Source organism: Apteryx mantelli, chromosome Z (genome assembly GCF_036417845.1).
Source record: "Apteryx mantelli isolate bAptMan1 chromosome Z, bAptMan1.hap1, whole genome shotgun sequence".
NCBI lineage: Eukaryota > Metazoa > Chordata > Aves > Apterygiformes > Apterygidae > Apteryx > Apteryx mantelli.
In genome coordinates, this window is record NC_090020.1 from 23,701,363 (window position 1) to 23,716,812 (window position 15,450).

The 15,450-nt window shown below is 40.2% G+C and overlaps 1 protein-coding gene across 1 annotated transcript in view; it reads left to right on the forward strand.

Moving 5' to 3' along the window:
- Positions 1 to 9,619, forward strand: part of SH3GL2 (SH3 domain containing GRB2 like 2, endophilin A1) — a 97,045-nt gene extending 87,426 nt beyond the window's left edge. Inside the window, exons 6-9 of the mRNA XM_067315551.1 lie at positions 794 to 952; positions 2,330 to 2,433; positions 5,670 to 5,800; positions 8,145 to 9,619. Coding sequence (XP_067171652.1) covers positions 794 to 952; positions 2,330 to 2,433; positions 5,670 to 5,800; positions 8,145 to 8,344 — 594 coding nt within the window. The 3' untranslated portion in view covers positions 8,345 to 9,619. The remainder of the gene's footprint in view (positions 1 to 793; positions 953 to 2,329; positions 2,434 to 5,669; positions 5,801 to 8,144) is intronic.
- Positions 9,620 to 15,450: the final 5,831 nt, after the last annotated feature.

Here is a 15,450-nt window from a genome sequence, read left to right on the forward strand (position 1 = left end):
AAGAAATGCTTATCTGCATGAGTAACTGTTCTTCTGAGCTCAGTAAGGCTTTCCCATGGTTAAATATGAGTGGAGGAAGGGTGTCCTTAGGCAGCTTGATATATTTTGTGAAGCTGACGCTTGAAGTTATGTAGATCTTGAGAGATGACAAATTGATTCTTCTGAGTGAAAGTAAGCACCTAAATCACTTTGCCAGTGCTGGTAGCATTAGCTTTTGGCCAGTTTGACATGGCAGCTGCTGAATAGGTTAAGTGACAGGATTGTTTTGTCAGTTAATAAACTAGAAAATCTTAAAAAGATAATTTCAGAAATTGAGATACTTTAGCGGTTTGATAAAAATGAAAAAAAGATTTCCGGTGTTGCCTTGTTCATCAAAACTCTGACATAGGCAAAAACATACTACCTTGTGCTTTTAATGGAGTTTTCCCTTAGAATTCTAGGGGAAAACCACAGTGTGCAGATAATTCCAAATCAGATTTAAAAAGTTAGAAACTCTTATATCTTCTATACAGATGTTAACTGCACTTATCCATTCAGGGTGGCTTTTTTTAATGTTGAAGGTGCATTGTCACTGTATTCAGATGGCAATGCAAAATGGTGTCTTAGATGAAATGTAAAACCATCTCATTGCTGTGTGTTTTTTCCCCTGCAAGGAAGAGGTGATATACTGCAAAGAGACAGCACATATTTGTAAATGGACGTGGGCTGCCTAGTTATAATGCAGTCTTAAGGCAAAGAAAGGAGAGTTTGGGAATGGTCTTCATTCTGTGCTTGCATTTGTCCTGCTTTTCAGCATCACCTAAAGAAAATGGAGGGTCGACGTCTGGATTTTGATTACAAAAAGAAAAGACAGGGCAAACTCCCTGATGAAGAACTTCGCCAAGCTCTGGAGAAATTTGATGAATCAAAAGAGATTGCTGAGTCAAGCATGTTCAACCTTCTGGAGATGGATGTGAGAAATCCCTTGTTTGTGCTTTGAGCTGAGCCTTAAAATTAGAAAGACATTGGTGCAGTGGTGAAGGCAGTAATCTAAAACCTAAAAGACTTTTTAAACCCTGCATAGCAATGTGCTTCCTAACTGTGTAGAGTTATTTGTAGCCAAAGATAAAACATCTTCCTGCTTAGAATTTATAAATGTAAGTCATGATTTTTACTTAGCTGTGGTTTTGAGGTTTGGTCTGAGGCTTTTGTTCAAGTGTGTAGGCTGCTGGGAGGATCAGTAAAGATCAAAAATGAATTTCAGAACCCCCAGGTCTCTGTCCTAACCAGGTGCAATAATGAGTAGAAAAGCCAAAGTAAATGTGACTGCTCAAACGTGACTCTGCAGCTTAAGTTGAACCTACAGACTAGCTTAGGTTTTAGCATCCCACTGTAAGCCTGCAGGATTGAAACCAAACCCATTAGATCTTTTTGACAATTTGTAAGGTCGAAACTGTAAAATCAAACAATAAGAAAAAAATACTTCTATTGGAGGAAAAAGCAATCCTTTCAGCTGAAGACTGTTTTATAAAATATCTGGTCAAAGGAAACTACAGTATAAATGTTTCAGTTGAAGTAAATGAGTGGATTTATTTGGAGCCTAAATTTACACCTAATTTAATACCTCATTTTTCTGCCAGGGTTGTAAGGGGGCCATAATCAAACTGAAAATACTTGCATATTAGAAATGAAATATAGCTGTGCTGAAATGAAACAGGCAGAATAATTTTGTAGTTTTAATGCTTGTAGTAACATCTAGCCCCATATAGCCAGATGGTCCAGGCCCACATTACGTCATTGCGGCATTGCATATTGTGAAAACTGCTGGAAATTGAATTGCCCCCACAAGAGTTTTGGGTGATTCTCCCTCATGAAGTAGAATGGTGTCTGCATTCACTTCAAATATCCTGCATCCAAGACTGCATTATGTCTTCCTGTTTTGGTCCACTCCACTGACCACAATACAATAAAAGCGTAACCATAGTCTGTATGGTTTTGTGTGCCTCAAATGGAGGAAGAGGTATATTACACTCTAATTACAAACTCATTTTCACTTCCATATTTTCTGAATGAAGTAGGTTTGTAGGCTGGTGTTTGTGCAAATAGCCTGTGAATATGATCAGCTGAGAAGAGCTGTAGTTACAACCTCAGATCTGGTCATAACCAGACATGGTAATTAACAGAGAAAGCCTAATTGATAAGTAATGATTTGCAAACTACAAAGATGGACCAACTTTTCAGAGAAATACATAAAGCTGCCTTTGCGTGTCGGTGTGATGGTGTTCTTTACATGCTATTGCTCAGCTGTTAGTGCTGACCTAAAATGCAATGTTTTAATGTCGGTTCTCAGATTGAACAAGTGAGCCAGCTTTCTGCTCTTGTACAAGCCCAGCTGGAGTACCACAAACAGGCCGCACAGATCCTACAGAGAGTTACTTCTAAGCTGGAAGATAGGTAATACTCTCTTTTTATAAGTTTGTTGAATTGTTTTTTATGTTTTGCAGAGGCTGAACGCTTGTGATTAGTGCATGAAAAAGTTACCTTTTGGAACTTTTTAAGTTTATGGTTATGAAAACAAGGGCCACCTTGTTAAGTAGCAACACCAAATAGAGGTTCATCTGTTTTGGAGATGCATATGCCTATACTTCTGAGCATGACTGAATGAGGACTGAGTTCAGGAAAGTGTCTCAGCCCAGTAAGGCTATTAAATGTGTTTTTATTTGAAAGTATGTACTTGCAAACACTGTAAATCAGTAGGACTTAAGACTTTATTTTTCTGTACCATTCCTGCGTTAATTCTAAAATAGTCTTTTTGAGAGATGTTGTTAATGACTGCTATTGAAGAAGAAGATCTTGTTGTGTTCTCTTCACCCTTCAAGGAACCTCCCTTGGTCAGATAGACTCTCCCACCGTTTGCCAACAGACTAAATACTCTTCTTTTCAGCTTTATTATCAGGTCAATTTTGATACAAGGCTTAACTGAATTTACCTCTTCCATCCCCTCTTCTGTAGCTGTGCATGCTCTCTCAGAATTAATGCAGTGTCTTTTTATCTTACGAAATGTGGTTTCCATCAACATGAAACAGATTGAATCCTCTTGAAATGAGGAAGATAATGTTTTTAAAAAGTTTATCAGCCTCCCACACACACATGTCCTTCTTGAAGAAAAATAACATAAAGGAAAGATTTCGTTATTCCTTATAGTTCTGGATGACTTCTCCTAAAACCTGGCCATAATTCCTATCAGCAGTCAATGTTCATATATTGTGTAGAATGAGTGTAAAGGCAACATTTTAATCGCATGTGTTTCTTTAGTGTTTTCTGATGTCATTAGTATAGATCTAGTTTCTGGTGCCGCTGGGTCTTTCAGTGTTTATTTTCTCCAAGTACACAGGCTTTAAGACTCATTCAGTTTTAACTTTTAAACTTCTCTGTCCTTGGGATCAACACTTGTTTTGGCAGGTAGGCTGTCCAGCAAGCTGTTTTTGGCTGAAGTTTGCAGTACAGCCTAAACGCCTAACAGAGAATGTTTGTCAGAGCTTCCCAAGTGAGTACTGCAATTCACTCACTGTACAGAAGCATTAAAAAAACCTCAGGAGTAGGTGGATTGTATTTTAGTCCAGAAGTTATGCCATAAAGTGAATATGTCTCTCTCTGCTACAGATTTCCCTTTCTGTAATGTCCACAATTAACTTTGACTCAATTCAGATCATCCTTTGCCCATTTGAAACTTCTGCTAAATTGCCAATATTTTCACTTTGTGTAAATTGCAGGTCACCATACTTTTAGCTTTTCAAGAACCTTGTATCAGTCCACTTTTATAGATCAGCTGGAGTAAATTTATTGCAGAAAGCTACTGTGCATCCCTAGCTGTAAAGAGTTTGCTGGCTAAATCATCCCTTGTCCACCCCACTGGACGCAGATTATGGCATTGTGATATGTTCACACCAGGGGTTAAGTAAGGACTTAAAGCTGTTACTGAGTGCAGAATTTGAACCTGTTGTTTTGTGGTGGTAATATGCTCTCAACAAAGAATGCATTGTCCTGGGCTTTGGATTTTTTTTGGCTATATGGAGCAGAAAGTAAATAAATCTTTATTTTTAAACTGACAAAATATGATATTGTTCATGCTCAGAGACCTCTACAGCCCAGGCTGCCGGTTTTACACATGCTTTTAAAAAAGGTGTGAATGGAAATGTTCATACTGTTGTTTGACATGGCCAGTTTCTTCTGACTCCTAAAGCTCTCCCATGTAAAGTATTGCCCAAAGAATTTAAAAAAAAGTGAGTTAGGCCACAAAAAACAGGAGAAATTTACAAGTATATTGGATTCTTCTATTCTTTCTGAGCCGTTAGATTAAGCTTTAAAACTCTGTTCAGGAACTGCAAGTGCTGGAAATACAGTTTTTGTTCTGTATATTAAATGAAAAGCTGAAACTTCTTTAAAATACCATGATTGCAGGAACTGGGGCTTTAGAAAAGGCTCATGCTGGGCTTTTGGGTAGTTTTTAGCAAATCACTAAAACTGTCTGCTTCAAGTTCATAATCTGTGAAAAATGGGATTTACTTTGCAAGAGCATTACGTGTAGTAGAACTGGTTAAGTATTTTTTTCTTCAAAACATTACTGTTTTGAAAAAAATAACTCTTCTGTAAATGAGTGAAACCCAACAAGGCCTTTTCATTTAAATTTCTTTTGCTACCTCCATTTGTTTGTTTTTTTAAATATGTTTATGTTTTTGTTTATTAAGAAGACTAACAATCCCTAAGGTTTAAATAACTAGTACTAATCGTATCTTGGATGGTGAGGAAACCCTTGTTATCATGACCAAAACCACTTAGGTTAGAAGCAGACCTTTTCAGTAGATCAAATCAAAATATGTACTTTGTGCTACCCACAGCAAGTCTGGGGCCAGTCTAGAGCAGGTTAGAGAAGATAACCTGTCCTTAAAACACTGAGGTCATTACTCATGTATTCTTCCCAGTGTGATGATAGAAATGTATTTGGAAGTTGCTGAATATAAGCTACTCTGATTCTATCACCCCTGTCTGGATTTTTGCCTGGAATTTGAAAATGTACCTCTTCCTAGAAATTTTAGATTTCACAATTAGGAAAATAAATTTGGAGGAATGATGCATAATATGTTTAGTCTAAGAGTCAAGAAAAATGGAGTTGTGCACTTTTATGAAATAAGTGCTCCAAATAAACTAAGTCTGCAACTGAAAATCAACACCTTCCCACACAGTCTGCTCACAAAATGACAGCAATTGGAATCAGTGTTCAGTTAAAGCTTGTCATGGATAGCAATAAAATGGCAGGTTGCAATCAAGCTAAAAATGGAGGTAAAGATGTTTGTATAGCCCTTCTCCAAGCTTTGCTCAAATCACATCACAGGTTTTGCTCCATTAGAAGCTCTTCATTATTATTATTAGACAAAAAAGAAACCAGCCAAAATGCTAATTCTTAAGGAGAAAGAAAAATGAGTAACCTCATGGCACAGTCAAGCCCCACCCCTTTTTTTTTGTAATTTAAACTAACCTTACAAATAAAAATTACTCCAAATGCCAAAATTTGTTCAGTCTGTCTGATTGGTGGACATGAACTTCAGTCTTGGAAATACAGATGTTTGGTGCATCTCATCCGTTGACCAGAAAGTAACACTGGACATTTAGCTTTCTTCATGTTTTGGCAGAATAAAAGAGGCATCATCTCAGCCCAGGAGAGAATACCAGCCCAAACCCCGTATGAGCCTGGAATTTACTACTGGCGACAATACTCAGCACAATGGAGGAATATCCCATGCCACAACACCCAAACCATCAGGTAAATGTAATGGCAATACGACCAAATTAAAAGAAGTCTATCTGAAGCTTTGCTACAATAGAGAAGTTCAGCACTCCCTCTTAGAGGTGAGCTTTTCCACAATGAGGAAAATGAGCGTGAGGACAGTCTAGGTGAGAAATGTTTAAACTAACTGTATCGATTACACTGGTCCAGCAACAAAGCACATTACAGCATTCTTTGTAAGTGTTCAGATCCCAAGGGAGGAGAACATGGATGGATCGTCCACTGCTGTAAATCTTTGGCTTTGGGTCAGCAATTCGCTCAGTTCTAGAAGCTCGAAGAGATGCTGCCAAACTAAATTCACCTTGAAATATAAACCTTGGCAAAACAGGCATTTAAAAAGCCCAAAGACCAACTGAACGCTTTCCATGAAAATGTAGAGCCCTGACATCCCCCCAAAACCCAATAATGTTATCCTGCCTTTTAAAACCAGGTATTACAACACAAAAAGCCTGAAAGTAAAAATGAGTAAGAACAAAAATGAAGCCAAATGAGAGAGGTATAAGCAAGGTGAAACACGTATATGACCATACATAATTAGACACTTAAAGATGTGTTTGTTTCATATCAGCACATATTAAGAAAGCCTTATCATTTGTTTTTCACAGTCATGGTCTTTTATCCTACGTTATGGTAAGGGCTGTCCTTGCTGTGGACCCTGTCATCACGTGCTCCAGTTGACCTCAGTGACAATTCCTAGAACACTGTACCTTGCAGGATTAAATGTGTTTCACTAGATCTTTAATCAGGTTTTCCTTCCTTCCATCACATCCTGATGTGCATGTTTCACATTTTCCCAGATGTAGATTGCAACAGTATCTCCATTTGGCATTTGCCACCTGCAACTGGAAACTGTCTTGCGTAGCCTTGTAAATGCTGAACAGCTTCCTCACCATGCTGAAGAGAATACAGTGCAGATTCCTTCTGCATGAGCATAGCTCATAACTTGCATGTTAAAGCTCTCCCTGTTATGCCACCAGCAATTTTCTTCTTCACTCCTTTTTTGTAGTGTCATGAACACTGGTCAATAGACCAGCGTCAATAGGGACTGATGTTCCTACATCTCTTAAGCGCTCATGTTTTCCTCCTCAGAGAGACTGAGATTTAGCATTTTCTTCAGTATTTTTTTTTTTGTGAAGTGCTCGTTGGTTCCAGAGAAACTCCTCCTTCTTTGAAAATTGTTTAGTTATAGTTTGGGGCTGGTTCATTCAAAGCTCAGATATTCTCTAGCCATAACGACTTATTTGCACGTAGCTTACTAAGACTTACTTTTCATAATTAAGTCAACTGAGCTTCAGTTAGTAGCAAGTAGAAGACCAAAGAAGCTTTTTAAGGTTTGGTGATGCTAACAAAATAGTTTCCATGGCATATAAGGTGTGTCCTCTCTTCTTCCTTTGATTCCTCCAGCAGAACAAACTGTGCCTGATATGTTAAAAAAAAAGGAGGATTCACTACAGAATTTTAGAAATTAATTCTAGTATTTGAAAAACTTGCTGTGTTGACAACTTCCCAAAATAGCTCAACCAGTAATAATTTTGGTTTTGGTAGGTTTGAGACTATAGAGATGTTTTGAGATAAATTATTTATTAATTTAATATAAACTAGGAAAGTCTGCTAGATAATGACTTACATTAATGTTCATTATTCATCCAGATGGTTACTGTCAGATTTTCATGGACTAGCCTTACTGGCCTATTGGCCTATATTGGAAAGCTTTCAATTTAAACCTTGTTCAGAGTCTGTCCTAGTGCCCCTGCAATTACCAAGTGTTTTGTTTTAAAGGGGACGGAAGGTCTCTGGAAACCCCATATTAAGAAAAAAGAAGATTATGAGCATTTAGGCCTATTTACACTACAACTGTACCGGTAACGTTTCCAAACAGCAACACAGTTACACCTTCACTATTAAGATGCCCCTTACACTACTGACATGAGATACACAAGCAAAGCATCTCTATGCTAGTACAGCTGGAACTACATTAGAGCTTTTTCTTCATTTTATGTGTTTTGTAAACTAAACAGATAAACATGAGATCCCAAGTTGATTGTAGCCCTGCTTTTAAGTGAGGGCTTTACTGTAGCTTGGTGCTTTTGGGATTCTCAGACATTTATAGGCAGAGTCACATATTAAAATTCAAAGCTATGAATAGATGATAACTATCTTCTAATGCAATTTAGCAGTGCAAATTTAGATCTTATCAAAGGACTGTAATAACAGTTTGAATTATAACAGAAACAGCAAAATCTGTGGTAGATATAACAATAAGAAGGAAACCATAATTGTTGAGATTTTTAAGCATATCGTTTGTGTTTCTTCTCCATAGGTGTTCACATGGATCAGCCATGCTGCCGAGCTCTTTATGACTTTGAACCAGAAAATGAAGGGGAGCTGGGATTTAAAGAGGGTGATATCATTACCCTCACTAACCAGATTGATGAAAATTGGTATGAAGGCATGCTTCATGGCCAGTCAGGTTTCTTCCCCATCAATTATGTTGATATTCTAGTTCCTTTGCCCAATTAGGATGGCTGATTCACCACCTCTCTGACCCAGATAGTGTGTCTGTACCACTGCTTTCAAAATGCTGCTTCTTACACCTCACAAGTGCAAATTGCAGTGGTTAGAGTCATCGAGTCCCGCTGAGCATCTTTGGTTTACGTGTTGTCATACTACATAGTGGTGATGCGTGGTATCTTCTGAGCCACCACAACATGGGTTAGCTCACGTGGCCGCACCAGCCTGGTGGTAACCGGAGCTGTTGCTGATGTGAAGTTGGAAAGATGATGGCAAACAGAACTTATGGTGAAGTAATAGGAAGTGATGGCGATATTGGGAAGATAATGCCTATCACCACTGTATTACTTTTCAGTCTTAGTTTTCTGTAAAAAGAGGGAAAAGTTCTTGCCATTCCACCTTTCCCTTCCCAACAATATGGTTCACCCAGGTCTAATATTGCCTAACTGGCGTTGTGTCTTCTGACCAAAACAGCTTGGAAGCCTGTGCTGGTCTCACAGAGACGGTGTAAACATATGGTCTCTGGTTTCTCAGAAAGTGAACCACTGTACTGTGTGTCCTGCTGATCTCTGCTCGTTTTTGTATTCTTTATTATTATTAAAAGGCCTGTTTTCATCTATAGGTAAATTGTAAACCATAAGAAGATGATTTCCATTGTAAAAAGCTTGGACTACAACCGCATGAATTTCCCCTTCAAGATCTCTGAGCATGATTAACAAAAGGCCAGTAGGAGAGCAGGTCAGGGGATAAAACTGACATAAATGTTACCTGTTTCTCGTCAACTTCTGGCACAAAGTCATGCTCCCAAAACACCAGATATTCTTTCTTTGTAAACACATTCACTGGGGAAGAAAATAACCTATCAAACACAACCCTCGCTTCTTTTATTTCTGTCTACCATGTGTTCTTTGAACATCATTTGTGCATATTCTGCCCTCAATGAGGACTAAATAAAATTTCTTTTTGTGCTGAGCAATTAAAGACATGTGGCTGTATATGCAAAAACGTTTCCTGTATGTTTAGTTCTTTTATTTTCCTCCTTCCTGCATTTTGTGTGTACAGTGCTGTGCCCAGCTTCTCAGCGTTCTTTTGGTAACAATTGTAAAAGTTCCCTTAGTTTAGTTATCCAGAGTTCTATTTATCTAAATTGTACAGACTCTTTCAGAGGTTTAATGTGCTGCTTCGGATGTGCCACTTCAGTACTGGATGACGTGAAATGAAGACAATTCCCTACTGCTTAATGTATAAACTATATCATGGAAAGTATTGATATTTCAAATAAATAATGATGACAGGATAACTAGAATAATGTGAATTATTATTTTGTTGCTTTCAAATCAGCTACGGTAACGTCAACTAACAAAGAATTTTATTTCAGAAAATACAATTCTCAAACCTGAACTGCAAATGTGGAAAATACATTCTTTTTCTTAATATTATCGTAGCCAGACTTGCTTCTATCAGTCAAATGCCATACGTGTGATGCCAATAAACAGAGTAAACCAAACACTGACCATGTTAAATTAACATAATGGCCAGTATGCATATGCAATCTTGGGTAGATGTGGTGCTTCTCATCAAAGAATGCTGGAATTCACAACCCAGCTAGTAAAGCTTAAAGGCATGGTAACTTAAAATTTCTTTTTTGTTTCGTATGACACAACTTTTTATTTCATAAAGTTTCATTTGTAATATTCTTTACTGTGTACATATCTAAGAGATATCCCTATGCAAGTTGACAAAGAATCTGACAAGAGATTGTCTCATATACAACTCCCATTACTTTTCCTTCTCCTTACAGTTCTGGCATAAATCCCAGGCTTGGCCTCTAAATAAGTTTCAGTCCATGACTGAAGTTAATCTATTTCAAACCTAGATGACTGTGAAACTTCAACAGATGAATTATTGCTGACACACTAAAGGTAAAAACTGTAGTTGAAAGGGCCTGGCAATCACAAGTAATGCCACTGGAAGTCAGAGACAAATTTCTGATCTGGTACACTCCTATTTTATGAGAGTACTATTTTTGTAATGTTTGTTGAGGGGATGCAAATATGTGGCAATTATCTTGGAAACCTTTTTATATGATTTAAAGCAAAAGCATAATTGTTGCTCAGCGCTGCCCCCTTACCCTGCGCTGCCAAGAGGCGTTTTTTACAAGGAATAGGGAAATGCTGTATCTTTCAATGAAAGGACCCAGAGAGAATGCACAGCATAGTCTAAATAATATCTGTTATTTGCTTATATTCGATGACATGGGCCTGGGCTTAATGATCTGCTTGATTCTTGGCAATTCAGTGTTCCTCTGTTTTCTGTCTCAGGCAGGCAAATCCTGAGGAACGCTTTATTCCTTAGGCAGTAAGATCAAAACCTGCTCTGGCCAAGACAGAGCTTCAGAGGGTGTCAAGGCTGACAGCTAATGTTTGCACCCAAGGCTTCAGTGACAGGGTGAGAGGGTGGTGACCCAGGGGCTGAAAGAAATCAGGGCGCTGCTTGTTGTTGCATCTCTGGTAGTTCAAAGCTCTGCCTATGGAGCCATACAACTACTCACTTCTAGAAGAATATATGCTATTTTATTGGTGGAGGCAACATCCTGTTGTCACTGGCGGACTTGCAGTTTCTGCTGTCTTGCTTTCTCAGGTGTATTTGGCTTTTGGAAACATTTTAAAAATGTGATACTGGTACTGAATTATCAAATTTGGCTGTAGAATGGCAGTGTATGGTGCTCCTTGCAGAGGAAATTTAAAAGTCTTCCAGCACTGAGCTATCAGCTGCAGAATGTATCTGAATGTATTTTTCCATTAAACCCTGAGAATACATGGAGCTTTTACCTTCTTACACTTTCTCTTCTATTGTAAAGTGAAACTCTGAAAAACACAGCAAAAAGCCCTGACAGTCTCCTGAACAGTGCTGGATTTAAATAAAAGAAGCGATTACAGTCTGCACTAAATAAAGCTTTTTTCTGTTTTAAAATATCTCCTTCCCCCAGAAAGTAAGGAAGGAGGTGGTAGTCACACTCAGACTTTGTGTTTAATTCCTGGCTCACTGATCATACAGACGACTCAGCCCCCCCCCCCCCCCCCGCCCCTCCCAGATAATTACACAGGCTTTTCCCACATTTACTGCACAGCCAAGACCTGAAAACTGCCAGGAAGACTTCTTGTCCAGTCTCACATTTTTAGGTCTCTCTAATCTTCATAGCTGCACTTAAACTGAGCAATAGTTTGCTCCAGTACATGTCCCAGGCTTGCCACTTGCATAGGCAGAGGAAACTGGCTGGATTTGAAAGAGCAGAGAGTGAGGAGTGGGGGGAGAGCGTGCTGGTGGGTCTTCTACCCAGGATAAAAAAGCAGGGTGTGTTTGGGATGGGCAACTGAAGCAACAAATTAGGGCATGTTCCCAGGTCCCACAGCAGGCACAACGTAAAATGCTGTTTCTTGTCGTCTTCTACCTGTTCATAAGTTCTGCTGATTGCTTCTCTTCCAAAAGGAGGTATTATTTAACATAATTTCTTTAGTTGTATTTGAATTTCCTTGTTCTTGAGGTTTGCTTAAACACTACTTGGAATGATTCTCAGCTGGTGTCATGATGTGAATTTACTGTTTGGCTCATTTGACTTAAAAGAGGGGGGTTATCAGGGATAAACATGAAATGCTCTCCTTCTCCTGGGAGTTCTGCATCAGAGTTAAGTTCTCAGGTTCTGAGCAAACAGGAAAATGGTCCCTTCTTTTGATTGCAGATGAACACACTTGGCCTCATTCAGATTCAGGTATTCATTATGCAACATGTTTTGGTTCTCTCTGCTTGCTGCCAGTGCTTCTGGCTAGACTGAGAATTTTAAACTACTGGGATTCCAGTATGTAACAGTGCACAAAGGTTACAGAATACATGTAAAAATTTTATATTAAACTTCTCTATAGAAATAGACGGTCTTAATTTTCTGTAATGCACCAGTAGGATGCCCATGTAAAAAAAAAAAATTGATTTAAGCTCAAACTTTCTAAGATGTTCTGAAATTATATATATATATATATATATATATATATAATTTTAATCTTTACACTCCTAGCACTCTGGGAGTCCAAATGCAGACATGGAATTTCCAGAGGGTTTAGCTATCTTTTCTTAGTGATTCACCTAAAGTGTTGCAGACGATAAAAACAGCTATATGTGATTTATTCTTGCTGTGAACTGTAAAACACGGATAAATTCTATGTGTTTTATCTATCTTTAATAGCAAGATGACAAAGTGGATAAATGAGGGGCTTAAGTGATATAGTTAAGTCTTTGGGTTGGTAAGCATCTGACTGAGTATCCACTTAAGTTAACCAATAGTGCCTATTAGTGCCTAATACTGAATAACTTAGTCAAGGCATCTTTTGCCCTTATTCTTAACAAATTGCAAGTTATAGCTAGCCATACTCAGCCCAGTTTTAGTCATGAAGCTGTGTGTTAGTCTTCTTTTCTTGAATCATGCCATCTCAAGAAAATGTGGCATTAATCAATTTCTCATCTGTATGTAAACTAGCACGCTAGCATTGGCTTGTGAGTGATGATAAGTGAAAGAAAGAAGGAAGAAGCCAATTTATATTTAAATGTTTAAAAACGCTAGGTGAAGTTAGCAGTGCACAACTTGAAAAGGTCAGTACAGGCATCCAAGGACAAAAGTTACCTATGCGTTTGACCAGTTTCTGAGGAGCTATAGCTTACGCAGTCATTAGGGACTTTTAGCTTACTTCTTATATGAAAAGGCTATCTGAGCCCACCTGAAGGTACATGAATGACAGTATTTCAGTGCTCCTGTCTGGCAGCTGTGGAGATCTTTATAAATCTTTTCAATTTTAATACAGTATAACTTTTCCCATGTAGGTGAGTAGACAAGTCTGTTGACGTGGGTTCTCTTGGCTCCAATCTCCTCTTGGGTGCTGCTGCCAGATTGGTGACTTTGCTTTTTCTGCTTAATTTCACATATGCTATGACAAAATGCTTATACCAGGGAAGAGACACAGATTTAAAAGCACCCTCTAAGCAGGGATGGTGTTCTGCCTGCCTTTAGCAGTTACATATGTCTTGCAGGTTATCTTTGAAACTCTTAAATAACAAGTTCCTGCGCCTCATCTAACCTGAAACCCCAGCTTGGATGTGCTAAACTGATACTTGGTGCCAGGATGCAGTGATCTTATTAAAATGGAAAAGGTGCTGATCAGAAAGAGAAATAGCGATAGGGAAGTGGCCATACCTACTACCAGGACTGTACACCAAAGCTAGACACTTAAATTTAGAGGTCTGCCTTCCCTGGCTCTTCCAAAGTGCACTGGCCTCTTCCGCTAGCCAAACAGGGTGCATGGGAAAGCTTACGTGGGCAACTAATCTGTGTGCCTCTAGACCAGGAAGAGCTTGCCCCAGCTGAAGCGTTTCCTTGTGGTCTCTGCTGTGTTTGGGTGTGCTGTGCATGGCTGCAATGTCTGCTAGGGAGAAGCAACCTCTAAGCACAAACCCAGCTGTACAAGCCAAGGAAGAGGAAAATAAAAATATGCACAAAAGCAAAACGTCTAGGGGAAGGAAAAAACAGGTAATGGAGGAAAAAGAATGGGGGCGGAGCAGTGGGCACATGCCAAGTCAAGATTTTATCTGAAAAGACACTGGGGAAAGAGAAAAGCAGCCCTGCAGAGAAGGACCTGGGAGTGCTGGTGGACACCAAGTTGACCGTGAGCCAGCAATGTGCCCTTGTGGCCAAGAAGGCCAATGGTATCCTGGGGTGCATCAGGAAGAGTGTTGCCAGCAGGTCAAGGGAGGTGATTCTCCCCCTCTACTCAGCCCTGCTGAGGCCACATCTGGAGTACTGCGTCCAGTTCTGGGCTCCCCAATACAAAAGAGACATGGAGCTACTGGAGCAAGTGCAGCAAAGGGCTACAAAGATGATGAAGGGACTGGACCATCTCTCATATGTGGAGAGACTGAGAGAGCTGGGACTCTTCAGCCTGGAGACGAGAAAACTGAGGGGGGGCAGATCTTATCAATGCGTATAAATATCAGAAGGGAGGGTGCAAAGAGACTCTTTTCAGTGGTGCCCAGTGATAGGACAAGAGGCAATGGGCACAAACTGCAGTACAGGAAATTCCACCTGAACATAAGAAAAAGCTTTTTTACCGTGAGAGTGACTAAGCACTGGCACAGGTTGCCCAGACAGACTGTGGAGTCTCCTTCCTTGGAGATACTCAAAACCCATCTGGACACAATCCTGGGCAACATGCTCTAGGTGGCCCTGCTTGAGCCAGGGGAATTGGAGCAGATGATCTCCAGAGGTCCCTTCCCAGCTCAACCATTCTGTGATAGGACGCACCCCCCATTTACACCAGGAGAAGAGCACAGTGAGCTAAAGGCTCACAGAGGATCACAGCTCAAGCCTTGCGACCATGAGCATGCAAGCTGTCCACCTGCTTCTCCTTGGGTGGTGTGGCAGGCCCCCCAAGTAACTCTTCCCGGCTGCGTAAAACACATCTGAGCAGCTCACAGGCATACTCAGAGGACAAGGCCACCTCATTGCCACCCAGGCTGCGGGTGCAGCTCTGCCGGAGCCCGTTGGAGGGCTGGGATGCAGCAGCGCTGTGGTCCCCTTTCCTGCGCGCTGGCTCCTGGCTGGGGACCGGTTTGGGGGCCGTTCCTGCTGCAGTGGCAACCCATCTCTCTCAAGCATCGGGCCGTCTTCCTCTGGCTTTAAACTCCTGGCTGAGCGGCACGGGCCAGCTCCAGGAGTCCCTCTGTGCGGTGACCCGCTCCGGCTCCTTGGCCAGCCGTCATCCCGGGAAGCAGGACCAGCCCTCCACCCGCCGAAATAAAGACCCCGCGAGTGAGGAAATGCATGTGGCAGGGAGCAAGGGATCCCTGATTGCCCCCTTGCGGAAAAGCTCCTAACAAACACGAAACTTGGTGGTTCTCGCTGCAGTGGCTGCGATCTTGACATTGTTGCTTTGCTGGCAGAAACAGAGATTTGACAGTCCTTTCCCTGTGAGCGTATCATTACACTATGTCGATTACATAAACTAATACACTAGCTTTTTAGGTCTGTAGAAAGTCTGTTCTGTGTTGTTCTTAACTGGATATTTTGACTCTGT